The sequence below is a fragment of the Polypterus senegalus genome, chromosome 8 (genome assembly GCF_016835505.1).
Source record: "Polypterus senegalus isolate Bchr_013 chromosome 8, ASM1683550v1, whole genome shotgun sequence".
Taxonomy (NCBI): domain Eukaryota; kingdom Metazoa; phylum Chordata; class Cladistia; order Polypteriformes; family Polypteridae; genus Polypterus; species Polypterus senegalus.
The window spans coordinates 105,336,688-105,354,669 of record NC_053161.1 but is presented as its reverse complement, the minus strand read 5'-3'; the positions used below and the strand labels follow the sequence as shown (position 1 = coordinate 105,354,669).

Sequence of the window (17,982 nt, the reverse complement as noted above, 5' to 3'; positions counted from 1 at the left end):
AATGCCACGAAAAGTGCACGCAGGCACTTCAGTTCGCAAGCATTGGTACGAGAATGCAGTCACAAGTACGCTGCAGAGCTACAGCGCATCTTTATGTGAAAACAGCATTCTCAGTTGGGGGGTAGGGAAGGATCCTGAACACGACTGAGACTGAGAATGAAAAGTGAATAAAAAAAAAAAACTAACCTTTACAAGTATCATAAATTACTGACTGTTACACACTGAAATCAAATTCATGTTTTTATTCTAAAATAGTAAGAATAAGAGCAGTTTATTTCTCAAAACTGAACCATGTGGGATCGAACTCATGACCTTTTGGATACTAGTCAGCGGCTGAAACCATTATGCTACCGTGGTAACTGTAGTAAGTATGTGTGAATATGGCATGCTAAGGTAGTTTTTTTCTGCAGTTATATTTTTGAATAAAAGCATACTTGTTTTGTTATATTTATACCTTTTGTGAAAGTGTTTGATATTTGGACTTCAGGCTTCATACATTATATAGTTTATGCTTACATTTTGTCATTTACTACTACAATATGAAAAACGTTTTTTGTTTTAAAAATGTGTTTACACGGATTACTGTAGAAACGGAACACACGTGAAATGCGTGTGTTCCAAATAATGATCTATTATTTCCACTCTAAAACTCCACTTCACTCCCAGATAATCAATCAAGGCATGAGCTGTGAGAAGTTTGTGCACGTTCTAAGTCGGTGGGGGGATGGAATAGCCGGCTGTTTGCAGCCTGATTTTTATCAGCACATTTAGATGACAAAAGACGCTGGTGGAGAACTGTGAACGATTTTAAGAATCGATTTAAGGTGGGACGGAATTACGAGTTTTTTCGTAGGCTCTGGTAATTCTAGTGTTAAGCAAAAAGAACATTAGGGCTCGTCTCAATTTTGCTAAGAAACATCTAAATGATTGCCAAGACTTTTGGGAAAATACCTTGTGGACTGATGAGACAAAAGTTGAACTTTTTGGAAGGCAAATGTCCCGTTACATCTGGCGTAAAAGGAACACAGCATTTCAGAAAAAGAAGATCATACCAACAGTAAAATATGGTGGTGGTAGTGTGATGGTCAGGGGTTGTTTTGCTGCTTCAGGACCTGGAAGGCTTGCTGTGATAGATGGAACCATGAATTCTACTGTCTACCAAAAAATCCTGAAGGAGAATGTCCGGCCATCTGTTCGTCAACTCAAGCTGAAGCGATCTTGGGTGCTGCAACAGGACAATGACCCAAAACACACCAGCAAATCCACCTCTGAATGGCTGAAGAAAAACAAAATGAAGACTTTGGAGTGGCCTAGTCAAAGTCCTGACCTGAATCCAATTGAGATGCTATGGCATGACCTTAAAAAGGCGGTTCATGCTAGAAAACCCTCAAATAAAGCTGAATTACAACAATTCTGCAAAGATGAGTGGGCCAAAATTCCTCCAGAGCGATGTAAAAGACTCATTGCAAGTTATCGCAAACGCTTGATTGCAGTTATTGCTGCTAAGGGTGGCCCAACCAGTTATTAGGTTCAGGGGGCAATTACTTTTTCACACAGGGCCATGTAAGTTTGGATTTTTTCTCCTAAATAATAAAAACCATCATTTAAAAACTGCATTTTGTGTTTACTTGTGTTATATTTGACTAATGGTTAAATGTGTTTGATGATCAGAAACATTTTGTGTGACAAACATGCAAAAGAATAAGTATCAGGAAGGGGGCAAATAGTTTTTCACACCACTGTATATTGGCTACCTGTTGTCACTTCTAAGCGAAATGACAAACAAGGCAGGAAGATCTTAGCCAACCTCAACATCATCAAGCCCATTGTGCTGGAAGTCATTAAATAACCAACAAAGTACAGTTTTCATATGGTGTGGGAGTACATACAGTACATATAAAATGCAGTTATTGCCAACAAAAAAAAATGCCAACATAAAAATGAAATTTGCCACATGGTTCGTTTTTTCTAATGGAGCAATAAACTGAAGTCATACTACAATCAGGGCACCTAGCAAGAAAGAACCTGCTTTTGTTAACCATAAGCATTCCATTAACGCACAAATCATCTGCCATTTTAATGGTGCCGTGCAGCACATTTGAACACCATGCAGGTGTTGTAGTATCACTTCACAGAAGACAAAGCTTGACGACTTCTGTTGATTATCAATGTATCATTGGGATTTGGTAATCGATTGTGTGTTATTTCCTCCCAGCGCTCAATGCTTATCAGGACCTCAGCATAACCACCCAGGATCATCGATTGAGTGTTGTTGCTTCATGGTGCTCAAAGCTTCACTGGTACTCCAATACTGAAAGAACAAATTAATTTTGAATCCACACATACATTATTCACATCTACATTTTGGTGTATGAATATTTTTATGCTCAAATCCAAGCACAGTTTTATAAAAGAGACCCTTAATATAAATTTCCACTTGTGGTGTCATGTCGGTGCTCAAAAAAGTTTGGATTTTGGAATTTCGGAAACAGAGATATTCAACCTGTGCTACCCTATTTATCTGCAATAGAAATGACTATGCACAAACTCAAAAGACAAATGATACAAATGAATGCAAGCCAACTCACCATAAAGTCCTTTAACACTAGAATTACCAGAGCCTACGAAAAAACTCGTAATTCCGTCCCACCTTAAACTGCTTCTTAAATCCCTTCACACCTCTCCGCCAGCGCCCTTTGTCTTGTAAATGTGCTGATAAAGATAAGCTAGGAGCAGCCGGCTATTCCATCCCCCCACCAATTTAGAACGTGCACGAACTTCAGCTTGATTGAGTATCTGGGAGTGAAGTGGAGTTTTAGAGTGGAAATAATAGATCGTTGTTTGGAACACACGCATTTCATGTCTGTTCCGTTTCTACAGTAATCTGTGTCAACACATTGTTAAAACAGAAACGTTTTTTTATATTCTAGTAGTAGATGACAAAATGTAGGCATAAACTATATAATGTATGAAGCCTGAAGTCCAAATAGCAAAGAAACATTTTCACAAGAATAACACAATTGCACTTTTATTCAAACATATAACTGCAGAAACAAAAGCCGTCTTAACATGCGACATTGACACCAGCTTACTGTAACTGACTCCGTGGTTCAATAGACTCAGCCCCGCTTGGAATCAAGGTCACGGGTTCGATCCTGCCCCTCCGTTTTGAGAAGTAAACTGCTCTTAGTCTTACTGTTTTAGAATAAAAGCATACATTTGATTTCAGTCTGTAACAGCCGGTGCAATTTATGATCCTTGTAAAGGTTAGCTTTTTTTTATTCAGTTTTCATTCTCTCAGTCGCGTTCAGAATCAATCCATACAACCCCATCTGACACGGCTGTTTTCACTAAAGACGCTATAGCTCTGCAGTGTACCACGATGCATACTAACGCCCCACCCGGTTCTGACACACAAACGCTGGCGAAGCTGCCTTCTTCGTATCTCACCGTCACTTGCTTTTCTTTTTATTCAGTTTTATTGAGTGTTCCTGCCAGTCCCGCATGTTGCTGTATGCTTTTTCTTTTGTACTCCAGGACATGCAGAGGAAAGAATGGTAAAGACCAGTAACTTCGGCGCTATATGCAATCATCAGACACTCCCCATCTGCCCGTGTCGTTCAAACACAGGAACATATATTGGTGTAAAAGTATAACAAAAGTGCACTTTTATTCAAGTGCACTTTTTCCATCGCTTTTCCTGTAAGAAGCAATGTACACACTTCTCTCTATGCTGTGGTTTCTATTACACACCTGAAAGAAAGAGACAATATATGTGAAAATATAATCGCACTAATGCAATATTATTTGAAAACGAACAGCGTCAGATCGGGTGTGAATTTATGCAGGAACTGGAAATTCTCTGATGCGGACCTTCCCCAGGGAAGAAAGTACAGTGTCAGGTGCTCATTCAGTGTAATAGAAACCATAGCACAGAGAGGTGTGTACACGGCAACAAGTACACGTGTCGTAAATGTAGGAAGGACGGTCCTTGGGTGTGTGGGAACTGTTAATATTTGAATGTGATGATTTTATATAGCACGGAATGAAAATCTGCACTTCTTAGCATTGCACCATGCAAGATGTCGTATCAATCGCCTACTGTATCTTGCTTTCTTTTTTCTTCGGTTATACAGGTAGTTTTGAATAAAAGTGCACTTGTTTTGTTTGCGAAATGAAGTGTCTGTGTGCACTTTTCGTGGCATTACACGTGTATTTTTTGAGCATGCCCATTTGAGCAGTATAAAAAGTATTGAAAAGTATAACAAAACAACGGGCAGATGGGGAGTGTCTGATGATTGCATATAGCGCCGAACTTACTGCTCTTTACTATTCTCTCCTCTGCGTGCCCTGGAGTACAAAAGAAACAGAATACAGGCGCGCTATAGCTCTGCGTTGTACCACGATGCATACTAACGCCCCCCCACCGGTTCTGACACACAGACGCTGGCGAAGCTGCCTTCTTCGTATCTCACCGTCACTTGATTTTCTTTTTATTCAGTTTTATTGAGTGTTCCTGCCAGTCCCGCATGTTGCTGTATGCTGGATATGTTCACATGTATTGTCTCTTTCTTTCAGGTGTGTAATAGAAACCACAGCATAGAGAGAAGTGTGTACATTGCTTCTTACAGGAAAAGGCAATGGAAAAAGTGCACTTGAATAAAAGGGGGGCGTTAGTATGCATCATGGTACACTGCAGAGCTATAGCGCGTCTTTAGTGAAAACAGCCGTGTCAGATGGGGTTGTATGGATTGATTCTGAACGCGACCGAGAGAATGAAAAGTGAATAAAAAAAAAGCTAACCTTTACAAGGATCATAAATTGCACCGGCTGTTATAGACTGAAATCAAATGTATGCTTTTATTCTAAAACAGTAAGAATAAGAGCAGTTTACTTCTCAAAACGGAGGGGCGCAGGATCGAACCCGTGACTCCTTGATTCCCAAGCGGGGGCTGAGTCTATTGAACCACGGAGTCAGTTACAGTAAGCTGGTGTCAATGTCGCATGTTAAGGCGGCTTTTTGTTTCTGCCGTTATATGTTTGAATAAAAGTGCAATTGTGTTATTCTTGTGAAAATGTTTCTTTGCTATTTGGACTTCAGGCTTCATACATTATATAGTTTATGCCTACATTTTGTCATCTACTACTAGAATATAAAAAACGTTTCTGTTTTAACAATGTGTTGACACAGATTACTGTAGAAACGGAACAGACATGAAATGCGTGTGTTCCAAACAACGATCTATTATTTCCACTCTAAAACTCCACTTCACTCCCAGATACTCAATCAAGCTGAAGTTCGTGCACGTTCTAAATTGGTGGGGGGATGGAATAGCCGGCTGCTCCTAGCTTATCTTTATCAGCACATTTAGAGAACAAAGGACGCTGGCGGAGAGGTGTGAAGGGATTTAAGAAGCAGTTTAAGGTGGGACGGAATTACGAGTTTTTTCGTAGGCTCTGGTAATTATAGTGTTAAGCTAAAGATAGGAACAACATCTTGCTGACAATGAATGGAAAAAATCTAATATACTTTGATTTAGTAGCTTGTAGAACTCTCTTCAGCAGCAAAACTTTCTTTTTTTATCAGAGGGTTTTGCCGCTGTCCACATTCTAACACTGTATCAGTTCACTGATGCTTGAAGATGTTTGTTTATAAACAGAAGACAATGTCACAGACATGTTGTGGTTCAGATACAATTTTGCAAACCTAAGCCATATTGACACGTTGATTTATTAGAGAAGGAACATTTTTTCCAGGAAACACTTCTTTGAAAGCAATTATTTTTCAATCATCTTTTCATGGCAGTTTGAGACAAAAGTCGGTATATTCCAGGAAGCAACTTTTGGGTCTTTGCGATTTTTTGTTGCATTATATAATCTGATATATGGTTCAATTTGATGGAACAACTACATATGGGAAAACCTGTATCAGTCTTAGAAGTTATCCAATTCATAAACATTTCCTCTCAATGTGAAGTGACAGACTTTAAAATTTGTAAAAGGACTGCTGATGTAATTTGCCCTCCAGACCAAACTGTCAAAGGGTCTGATTTTATATGGTAACATTTACGGGTCATCTACAAATCAAGTAAATGTAATAAACAGGAACTGGCTCTAATTATCGTCTTGGCTGATACAGAATCAATGTGTGTGTTTCTGTACTTTTCCATTCAAAGTTTCAGACTTTTCACTGATTTCTTGTTAAACAATCAATGAATAAGTCATTTCTTGTCACATTTTCAGACTTGGCAAAATGTAGATGAATATTAGTCTTATGTCTTGATACATAAAACTATACAAAACTGAAAGTGGATGTACTTAATTTTTCACCTTAGAATCAGTATGTAAAGTTCTTACACAAAGTATGACTCAAATACATACTAGATGAAACTCTTCAAGTGTAATTTCATATTAATTACCTGCTCCTGGAGAGTATGGTTCTTTTCTTGTAGCTGATTTAGTACAGCTGTCTCACCCTCCCCTGCTTGAATTTTCAGACAAAGATCATCTCTTTCTGCTTCCAGTTGAGTAATATTGTCCTTGCTTTTCTGAAGAAGTGCTTCTAGATTCTGAATCTTCTGATCCTTATCACCTATTTGCCGTAACACTTGTTCCAGATCATTCTATAAAAAAATATATTGTATCATTAATTTTCTTTCAATTAATTTACATATTCCTTATAAAAAGCATTTTCTAGAAAAATACAAAATAAAATCTAATGTCTAAGAAATTGTACATTTTTTAAGAGAAAGGAGGCTACTAACACATCATAGTTGTGAATAATAATACCTGTGCTTCTCGTAATTTTGATGTTGTAGTTTGCTGTAAAGTCTGTAATTCCTGATGCTGCTGCCTTGCTTTATCTAACTGATGCTGCAACTCTGAAGAATTTACTGTATTTTCCTTTAGCTGATAAAAGAATCATAAAAAAAAAATCTTTCAAAATAAACAGTATGTTATCAACACAGGTTTTACAAAATTCTTAAATAGAAACTGCTTTTTTTTTTTTTTTTAAAATAACTGCTCTTCTAGCATGATGCCTACCTGCTCCTCAGTACGAGAAAGCTTCAATTGTAAATCGGCCACCAATTGCTCTTTGTCTTTCAGTTTTTCTCCCGACAGCTGCCGCTGTTCCTTAAGGCGACCCTGAACCTCCCCAAGCTGGCGCTCAGTCTCAAGTAGTTTAGCGTGCAGCTACCAAAAACAAAGGCATGAAAGCATACTAAAATGTTTTACTCTTCAGCAATTCAACAAAGGCAGCAATGTATATAATAACTGAAATGACAGGCTGTGTGGAGCTGTTAAATTACTTTTGAGTTGCCTCTCCCATAGAGAGCTTTATGTAGTATGCTCAAGGGTAAGCAGTAGCAGGAAAATGTTTGTATAGCTTCTAACACTAATACACATGTAGTTTACCAGGAAGTACAACTTTGTATGTATTAGATGACACAAAATAATTTTCACAACATTTATGCAGTATATTCTAAAAACTAAATGACAAAATGTCCTTTGTCATATTAACTGGAAATCATTTTTTAAATGCATTTACGAAAGTTTTATGATGTGCAAACAGGTACCTCACCAGGTAAATTATATACTGATATTTATATGCATACATATTACATTCTTAAACACAATTATTTTATTTACAATATTTCATGAAAATTGCATGGGTCATGAACAAGAAGTCGTCATCTGGATAAAGAAAATGATGATATAGAATTAAAACTACAAATATACAACAGGAATCATATGGTTTTTTGTTTTAGGCAGATTTTATAGTTGGTAGAATGATTGAACCATGTTCCACCTCAGTATGACGCTAAACATTCCTGTCTCTCCTCCAGTACTTCTTAATACTCTGGAATCTCCTATTCTAAACAATGAAACCCAAAACTTTACTAACCTTAAGAACTTAAAAAGAGCATGAAAATCTGTCCACCATAATAAGCTTCAGGGACCTATACAACATGTAACGTGCCTTCCTGGTGACAGCTGTTGGACTAGGGAATGCCTATCATGCCACACTTCACTCCTACTGAAACTCTTCAAATTGTATGCCCCTGGATAAATTACTTCTCCATAAATATAAGACTTGTTGCCCCATGGCACAGACCTTCTACCCTACTGGAAACACAAAATAAGACACCCCATTATGGCCAGATCCAAGTAAGGTCCTGTTATATCTCTATAATGCCTCTCTCATCTGCCATTCTAGAAATGACCTAGCATTCCACCACAATACTTACAAAAACACACACACAAAAGACACAATAAGGTCTGAGTGAGCAAGGGTTAAGTTCCTGATATACCATACCAATTGGGGTTCCATTTTGTACATAAAGGTACAATGAGAAGTCAAGCAATATTACACCTTTTATTGGCTAACTAAAGATTACAATAAGCAAACTTTAAAGGTGTTATTTCAAATGAATTCTCATTGTATCTACAGTATAATGGCTAACACAGTAAAACACACTACTACTACATAGATACATAAAGGTACCAATAAACCATAGTTTTGTCATCTATGCAAGAGAGTTTGCAAAATCTAAGACCAAAGTCATGTTTTGTCAGAGTGCAATGATACACTTGCCCCATGTTACGAAGATAATTTCTCAGCCTATACTTTATTCTATAGGTAATCCTGACAAATAGAACAATGTAGTTTAAGATTTGCAGTTAGATTAAGATTTTTATTACTGGTCCTTTTATATAAATTAGGCATAGTGAACACTACATTTGACATGAAAATTTACAAGATTAATCCTAGTATTGTCACCATTGGAACACCTGTATATCATTTTACCTCCATTTATAATACCCTGAATTACATAAGCAACACATGCAATGAAGTGCACTAAATTATGAAAGAAGAAAATATATTCATGAATATACCAGTAATTGTTGATAAAAGTTAAGAATGTTTATTAAAGTTTGGCAGATTATAGTGTTTAATAAACAATTATTTTAAAATTCCCCTATATATTATATCTTTAAAATGATAAATAAATGCAAGCCTTGTATTTTACCATTTATGTGTGGTTTTAGTAGTTTTTTCAGAAAAAAAGGAGGACTCTGCTAAAGGCATATTTTTTAAATCAGTAAATGTAAAATATTATTACCTGATTGATTTCACTCTGCTGCTGCAGTGATTGGAGCTCCCTTTCTTCTTTCTGCTGTTGAAGCTGCTTGAACTCTGCTTTTAACTGCTGGTACTTCAGCTCCACCTCTGAAAGCTCCCCCTTTAACCTCTGTTTGACCTCACCCTTCTCACTTAACTCAGATTGTAGTCTTTGTGTAGAGGCTTCTGCTGATGCAAGTTGAGCCTCCAACTGTCGGATGTTCAACTCATTTTGGTGAATAATGGACTGAAGGCTTTTTTTACTTGCTAACTCTTCATTTAGACGTTCTTCAAGATCCTTGTACTGTTGCTCCTTTTTTGCTAATTTTTCTAATGCACTCTACAGAATAAAAATACATATTGCATATGAATGTATTCACGCCCAAACAAATTTAGGATTTTAAAGAATAATCTGCCAAAACTGCATTGAATATTTCTCTTTAATTAACTAAATATAGGAAGGTTTACCCTTTTGTAATGAAAGCATACCAAATTAATGACCATGACATCCATGCAAAAAAGAGAGTTTTATTTTTATGACTGATTACAATTTATTTTTTGATAACACCACAGGTTACCCACATAAACATTTTACAATCTGTATCAGAATAGGTGAAGTTTTTCCACTTTCAAAGCTTTAATACTGGTGAAACCAAACTTTATCCAAAGTAGCTTAGCCAATATCTTCCATGGATTTTAGCCTGAAGTCATCTTTCGTAGAATAACGACATGAAACATATAACTATTTCAGCACTTTCAACTTAAAATTACTATTAATAAATGATATTGTATGATGTTTGAAAATTCTCTGTGTGTCTAAAACAAATTTTCTCTGTGTCCTGTGGATTCCCCCCACATCGAAATAAAGAACTCCCTTATGATCAGTGCTTCCAAACTGGCCAATATGAATAAAGTGAAGGTAACCATGCCTTTGATGAATGTGTACCCTAGCATTAGCTCTTACACAATATATAAAGCAGTGGTCTCAAACTCTGGTCCTGGAGGGCCGCAGCTTTTCATTCTAACCCTTGTCTTAATTAGTGACCTGTTTTAGGTACTAATTAACTTTTTTTAAATTAATTGTAATTGACTTGTTTTTGAAGATTCAGAGCCCTCACTTGTTTCGCTTTCCTTAATTAGCAGTCAAAAAATAATGTGATACAAAATAAGCCAAAACATGACCACCAAACTGTGTCCATCACATTATATCTAAAAATAAAAAAAGATGAAGGTCCAGAAAACATTTTAACAGTGCTCTTACAAGAGAGAAAATCAACAGTTTTGGAAATGTGTGCCACTTCACAATGAGAGCAGCAACTAGCCATAGAATTAAAGAACGGGTTTAATTAACAACAAGAATCGCCTCTAATTAAGCAACTGGTTGGAGTCTGAGGCCCTGACTTAGTTGGTCTTCTGTTGGCTGACTCACTTCACGTTTCATTTCTGTTTGGTTGCCAACCAGCAACTCAAAGGAATGATGAAGAAATTCGTGGGAACAAATCCTAAAAAAAAAGTCAATTAAAATGAAAGGAAAAGGAATTAATTAGCAGCAAAACAGGTCACCAAATAAGAAAAGGGTTAGAATGAAAACTTGCAGCCACTGTGGCCCCCTAGGACCAGAGTTTGAGACCACCGATATAAAGGCTGCAAACTCCAATTAAACAGATAAGAAGGAAAAAGGACAGAAATGCTCTACTTTTCAATATAAAACAACTAAAATACAAAAGTATTGTATATACTATTAATAAAAAGTCAGAAACAGAATGAAAATATGTTATACTTCTATTGCCTACTTACCTGTTTTTCATGTTCTAAGTCATTTAGGGATGTTTGCAGTTTGTTCAGCTGTTTGGTGTAGAGAGCAATTTCCTTAGGGCCCTTTGATAACTCATTCTGTAACTGAGGATATCATTAAGCAAAACAGGGGAGAACATAAAATTACATAAAGAAGATGAAGATATACCTAAAATGTCAAAAATTACTAAACCAAATTTTTACTGAAATCTGCTGTATTTCGCTGAAATGAAACATTTTAATTGCATCCATTTTGACTGCAACCTTTCTTAACTTTCAGGAGAAACAAGGGCTATGTTTTACATAATGTGTCTCTAAATAGATCTATACTTTAATATTAATTTAATAAAATCTCTACTATTATTGAAGTAGACATGAAATACTTGAATTAGAATTTACTATTTTGAGTACTGACTGAAAATCTTTTTCTGACAATATCACTTCCAGTTTACAGAGTACTCCTTAATAATATTTCAGATAGCTGTTCCTACAGGTTTTATCCTAATCTCTGATTAGACGGTACACACCTTAGAAGCTGTAACAAAAAATTAAATACAGTAATTCATTGAGGAAACAGCCGACCTGCCTGATGAAAGAGTCAATGTTTTCCCCTTTTGTAGGCTGCCTCAACAAAAGCTGTAGTCTAATGCTAAAGGCACTTATCACTACACAATATTATTCTGTCTAGGTTTTGCATACAGTGTGTGTTTTGCTAGGACTACTTTAAGAAGCTCTGGATAGTCAGGAGACTAGTGGACAGGTGTCAATATGAACAAAAGGATACCACATTTATTAAAACTACAAGAATGAATATCGCTGTTTGAATATAATTCTTACTCAAAGGCATGCACTGACTTTCAATTGTAAAAGAACAGTCATTTTATTCCATATATCTAAAGCACTGCCTCTCAAACATCCCTGACTCAGTATAAAATAATGTATTGCACAGAAAAAACTAAACATAAAATGCTACAAAACAAATAGAAAAAGTACTTTTTTTACATTAATTTACATATGTAAATGTTTTTTGTATAAGACAGGTGAAAGTGGCGAATACTTCTATCATCCAAAAAGCCACCATCACCAATGCCAAACCAATGAAAATCACTCTTTGTTGCATGAGCCAAAAATATTCATGCACGAGTAAGTTCAGGTTAGACTTCCACATCATATCACAGACAATGTCTTCTTTCCATCTTTTCCAGTAATACACTATAGCAGGAACATGAATTACAGCTTTTAGTTTACAAGAAGAGTCTTCTCAGATGGTCCTTAATCTCAGTCTGCTGCAATTTTCACATACAAAAAGGCAAAGTTTTCAGACAGAAACAGACAGAAGCAAATTCCAAAATGCACAAACATAAATATAATAGTACTGCATGCCTTATAAAAAAGGCATTTTAAATATTAAGTTTTCCATTGTGTATTTAAATTAGTTAGTTTCTGTCCATCTGGCCATTTATGCTCTTTTCAGCATATACAGTGATTACATCTGCAATGTGCTAATCGAATTTATGATGTATTAAGTACTAAAATAAACTGCAGTTTTCATTCCAACAGATGGTGCATCACAAACATTAGCACTGTTGTTGTAGATCCTATACCAAATGTTGAATAACTGAGACAACAGACAGACAAACACTATAACTTAATAAAGGAAAATTTGAATTAGAAAAAAAATGAATTGCTTCAATTATCGAAGGCTTGCCTCCACTGGCTGAGTAATTCATTGAGAAGGATCTAACTGCAGCTTGCATCCACCAACATCATTCTTGGCATACCACTCATTAAATGCCTGCCAACATCCCTTAGAACACGCCAGACAACATTACTCATGACATGCTCATTGACTTTACTATTAAAAGATTAAATTAATGCCAGTCAGCTCACAAAGGAGACTTTAAAAATGTAAAATATACCAACAAACGAACAATAAAAAGCTTGACATTTGTGAAACAGAAATAGTGTTTTACCTCAGATTTCAGCTAGTCCATAGAAAGCAGAAGTAAGAAAGAAAAGTAACACATCAGTGTAAAAGGAAAGGAAATAATCAGTGTAAATATTACAATTTGAGACCATAGTCACGGTTAATCTAAAACAAAATTAAGACTGTTATAATGACTGGCATATGTCCACAAATGTACTGTATAGCATCATGTAAAAACTGTATAATTCTATAACAACAACTCTGTAATGTTTAGATTTCCACACCATGATATCTGAAAACCTATGGCATACTTATTGGAGTACACAATAAATAACAGAAAAATAATAGTTTTTGTACTAAACAATTTTCAGATAGTATCATTGCATTATGGACACACAATATTCCTTAAAAGGGTATATACATTAAAAAAATAAACAAGGACATACCAAAAAACTATTTTACATAAAGCTATTTTACATTTAATTTTTACCAGAATGAGTAACTTTAATTACTACCAATTCCAAATTATATCTCCTCAACAAAAAGATCACTGTAGTCTCACCCCACAGCACTAATTCTTCTGACCCACTCTAAATAATTCATGAAAACACCTACACCTCTGACAAGCAAGATGAAAAAAGCATTTCCATATTGCACACAGGAAATAATTAAAAGCAACTTGTGCAACATAGGAGCTTTTTCTGAAAGTATACTGCCCTCCATAACTATTGTGACAGTTAAGTCAAAATAACCATTTCTGATGAGTACACAAGCAATTCAAATTTGACATAAGGTAATGAAACGGAAATGATTTTTTCATAATACATTTGGATTGTTCCCTATTTATAAAATTGCAATACTAATTTGAGTGTACAAATGCAGAACTCCAGTCAGTTTCCAGTTTACCTCATTTTTGAGTCTCTCCGACTCCTCTTCCCTTTCACGTGTCATCTTATCCATTAATGTCTGAACCTGGACTAGCTCTTTCTTTAAAACATCCACATCTTCAACACCAGGCCTCTGAAGCTGTTAAATCAATACAAAAAAGATAACAAGTACACTCCACTTATGCTGATGTTAAATTCATAAAAAATGCAGCAGTCTTTCATAATTCACAAAGGGTTAGGCATCCTTGGGAAATTAGTACAGAAAAAACAATTATAAAAGCCTATTCTATATAAATTACATTCTATATAAATATATCTTTGATACTGTCCACAATCAATAAATCCATCAATTAAATGTGATTATCAGGGAAAGCTCAAGGGACACATACATAACATTTCAAAAATGGCATGTCATACAGCAACTCTGACTGAGGCTGTTCTGACCTTAACATTTTAACCATGAAGTCAAAGTAGCTTTTGTACATCACTAATTAAATGGGTTGCTTTTGCTATCTCTTTCACCTATAGTTAGGGCTTGGTAACCTACCTTATGTATTCTTAGACAGGAAAAGATATGGCAGTACATTCAAGGGCACAATATCTCACACAACCATAAGCATTTAACACCATGGAAATAAATAGATTTGCCTATTTTTTTTTTTTACCAACTCAGTCTTGAGATTCTCCTTCTCTGCTCTTTCCTGCTGTAGCTCATGAGACAGAGTTTTAATCTGTTGATCAGATGCCTCTCGTAAACTTTTCTCTTCATCATATTTGGATTTAATATCTATAACAACAGAAAAATGTAAGCCTTCCTCATCTGTACTAAACTAAAAATAAAACTAGACATTTGCAAAGTAGTTAAGGTTTAAGCCATACTTGCCTACAATCTCAGTTGCCAGCTGTGCAGCTTTTTGCTCAAATAAATCTTTCATCTGCTTAATGTTGAATGTCTCAGCTTCTGCTTCTTGCAACCTAAATTCTAAGGTCTGCAGCTCTAAAAATAAAGATTTAAAATAACAACAATGCAGTCAAATAGAGAAACACCATGCTTATTAATAAACAATGAATAATTATCAAGTATTTTATACCATAAATACATTTTAAAGCTCAACAATAAATGTAAATACTGTAGGCAACATACAAATATACAGTAGAAAAACCCTGGTTTGGGACTGTAATTTCATAGCCTGTTTAAAAATAGTCTTCATTCAGTCAGTCACTTTTCTTAGAAAATTCAGAATCAAAAATAGGTTGCAGTACAGATTGCAAGTAAAGAAATCTTAATTAAATAGTTCCTGATTTTCACACAGTAAAAGGTGTAATTTTGCTTCACTTCTCATTGCACACGGTAAAGAAAAAAACAGCCATACATATACATATAACAGGGCAGTTTGGAGAAGTTATTTTTGACTAGAAGATGCACCTCTCTCTGACATTCTTGTGTCAAGACTGCGGTCTTCGGTTCAAAAAGTCCTTCCCAGGAGTCTTTAGGATTTATGTTTACGTGTGCTCTGATAATCCCAGAAGTAACTATTTAACTGTTTTTTTTTTTTGTAGCAAAAAAGCATTTGTTTTGAGCAAAGAAATTGGATAATCGACATGTGGATTATGTACCATGGGTAATGGAAGATTTGTTTTTCCAATGAATGCTTTTCACATCATTTGCCAATATACTGCACTAGTCAATATGGACTTTTGTTACGTCATAAACTTTTTTCCATTCTTCATGAAAACATGAGATTAAAACAATCATCTTGGCTACCACTACAAAGTACAATGGGTAAATAACATAAAAACATGTTAATTTTGATTATTCCTTTAATAATGCATAGATAAAGGATGGAGTATAATAAAATTCCTAAGATGTTGAAAGTTTCCTGGAAGAATCTTCATTAAAAAAGTGGAAAGAATTAGGGTATGAATGAGAACATTTTGATAAATATTAAAATGATTATGGCATGTAAATTACACTGGGAGCTCTACCTATGGTTTACTTTGAAAGTCTATTGCCTAAACATATTAGTGTTAAAAGGACACTTAAAATCACCTTAAAAATGGTGATTTTAAATTGACTAAAATAAACCAATCTTACACATGGCATTTATTTTTCATTATAGTTAATGCACTGTTGCTATAGGACAAATTAAACTGACATTTACAACAAACACAAAAGTAAATGTGGGGGTGGTGTACTAATGGCACTAGTGAGCACTTGGTGCTACACCCAGAATTTTTAACAGACAGTTTTACAAAGAGGATTCTAAATAATTCAGCTGCAGTCAAATAGTATTGCTTAAGACAGTGCCATGAGGAATAGCGTTTTATCCCATTAAATCAATATGACTAAACAATGACTAATCATGAGTTATAGGATGATAATAGGGCTTGGTAAAGCCTATTGAGGCATTCCTTGTGTGATTTTGGTCTATACAAGAAATTGTTGTTGTTATGTAGTGGCTTTAAAAGCACTGTAGTAGATTTCTCATCAAATGCAGGACTTACTGGTCCAGGAGGGAATTTGAGATTTTTGTTAAATTATGTCTCTACACTTAAGACTATTTTTTTGGAAGCACTTGTGTCCTCAAGTTAAAAAGAAAAATTAGGGCCACAGCCAAACATTTACTGCCACAGTCAAAGTGCAATTTTTTTGATGCACTGTAATATAAATGCATCACTTATTAAGCAGATATACTTCACCCGTGTACAAGCAGCAACAGGATATTGGATTAACAAATTAAGGCAGTGATGCAGAATTCAGAAATAATTAGCAAAATATGTCATAATAACTACAGAAGAATAGACAGCGGATGTTAAGACATCTCAATTTTAAACACGTTTTTCCTACTTTAATATTTTCAGGGCTTCTGACTAACTAACCAGAAGAGCAATACCTTTAAATTTTAACGTGATGTGTGAAAAACAAAAACACTAAATGTGTTTGGCTCAGCTTCTTATATGTATGGTACAGAAAAAAAACACAATAAGGAAAACTGTTTTACATTTTGCATCGTAAAACATGAACTGTCATTCATTAACTCATCCCAATAAAATAAATGGAACAAAATAGAACAATCTTTTGAAAAAAATTCTTTCAGTCTCCTCTCTTCTCACAGTCATACCGATTTACAATACTGTCCTACACTGTACACCATTCAGTTTATTCAGTGGTATTAATTTTGGTAGTACAGGCTTTGCAGAGTGGTCTTCTGGAATATTTTATTGAACACTGTCAGTTCTCTAGGATGATTCAAATTTGGTCAATCTTGATGAGATTCAATGTTAAACTTAATCTTTGTCAGTGAGCTTTGTCAGTTGTCAGGGTTATTTGCCTGCTTGCAGCTGACTGTATAGTCTAGGCTGATCATATTTTGTTCTTCAAAAATAAAGAGTGGACAGAGTAATGGGGGAGTTACTAAAGACTGATGGACATGTATTATGCATGTATATACTTTTTGTGTATGCATGGTTTATTTCATAATTAACCCAATCAATGCATAAGGATATTTCTGCAAAACATGTTTTTACTGTTCACTACTTATTAAACATCATTTACTGTATATTATGGAACAGTGCTCAGTTCCTCTGAAAAAGTGAGAACTGATCTAGGGATCAAAGTAGTTCATCTGCTTATTGTTTCACGGAAATATTTTTTTACTGATCCAGTGCTGTGGCCAGAATTGAGCAGAACTGGGGCTCTTTCTGTGTGGGAATGGTCAAGAGTGCACAGGCCCCTTTAAAAAGCAGGAGATGGCAGACTTAAAATGACTAGCTCCATGTTTGAAAATGCATATGAATAACTGGCAACAGTTATAAAATTTTATTGTCAATTGTATTGATGATGCTGAATAATTGTTTCACTTATAGAAATAAAACAACATCCAGAGTACTTCTAGACCACACAATCATTCTAAACTGAAAAACAAATTACAAGAATGCTGTTCATTAAACAACTAAAAAAACAGACTTTGTTCGGCAGTTGCCAATTTCTGAAGCATTAAACAGTAATAACATAACTCGCGCATGTAATAAACAGCACAGAAGACTCGGATAACAAATGACAAAACATACTGTATACTAACACAAAAAAAATTAAAACCTAATCTACTATAATAAGAACAAATATATACTATGTATATATTGTAAAGGTTTATTTTAAATTTTGGTCACCACAAAGTTATCATGAAGCTCTTTTACAACATTTTTGGTATACTTGTTTTGTATGGCCATTTTTTTTTTTTTTAAATCAG

The 17,982-nt window shown here is 35.1% G+C and overlaps 1 protein-coding gene across 4 annotated transcripts in view; it reads right to left on the bottom strand.

Annotated features, from left to right (window-relative positions):
• Positions 1–17,982, bottom strand: part of eea1 (early endosome antigen 1) — a 164,269-nt gene that overhangs the window by 55,108 nt on the left and 91,179 nt on the right. For 3 of the 4 annotated variants that reach the window (XM_039761542.1, XM_039761545.1, XM_039761546.1), the window contains 9 exons: positions 14,616–14,729; positions 14,398–14,519; positions 13,752–13,871; positions 12,892–12,903; positions 10,922–11,023; positions 9,126–9,464; positions 7,045–7,194; positions 6,790–6,909; positions 6,420–6,623 (listed from right to left, as the gene is read on the bottom strand). In XM_039761542.1, the coding sequence (XP_039617476.1) occupies positions 6,420–6,623; positions 6,790–6,909; positions 7,045–7,194; positions 9,126–9,464; positions 10,922–11,023; positions 12,892–12,903; positions 13,752–13,871; positions 14,398–14,519; positions 14,616–14,729 (1,283 nt within the window). The remainder of the gene's footprint in view (positions 1–6,419; positions 6,624–6,789; positions 6,910–7,044; positions 7,195–9,125; positions 9,465–10,921; positions 11,024–12,891; positions 12,904–13,751; positions 13,872–14,397; positions 14,520–14,615; positions 14,730–17,982) is intronic. The other variant, XM_039761543.1, reaches the window with a different exon arrangement.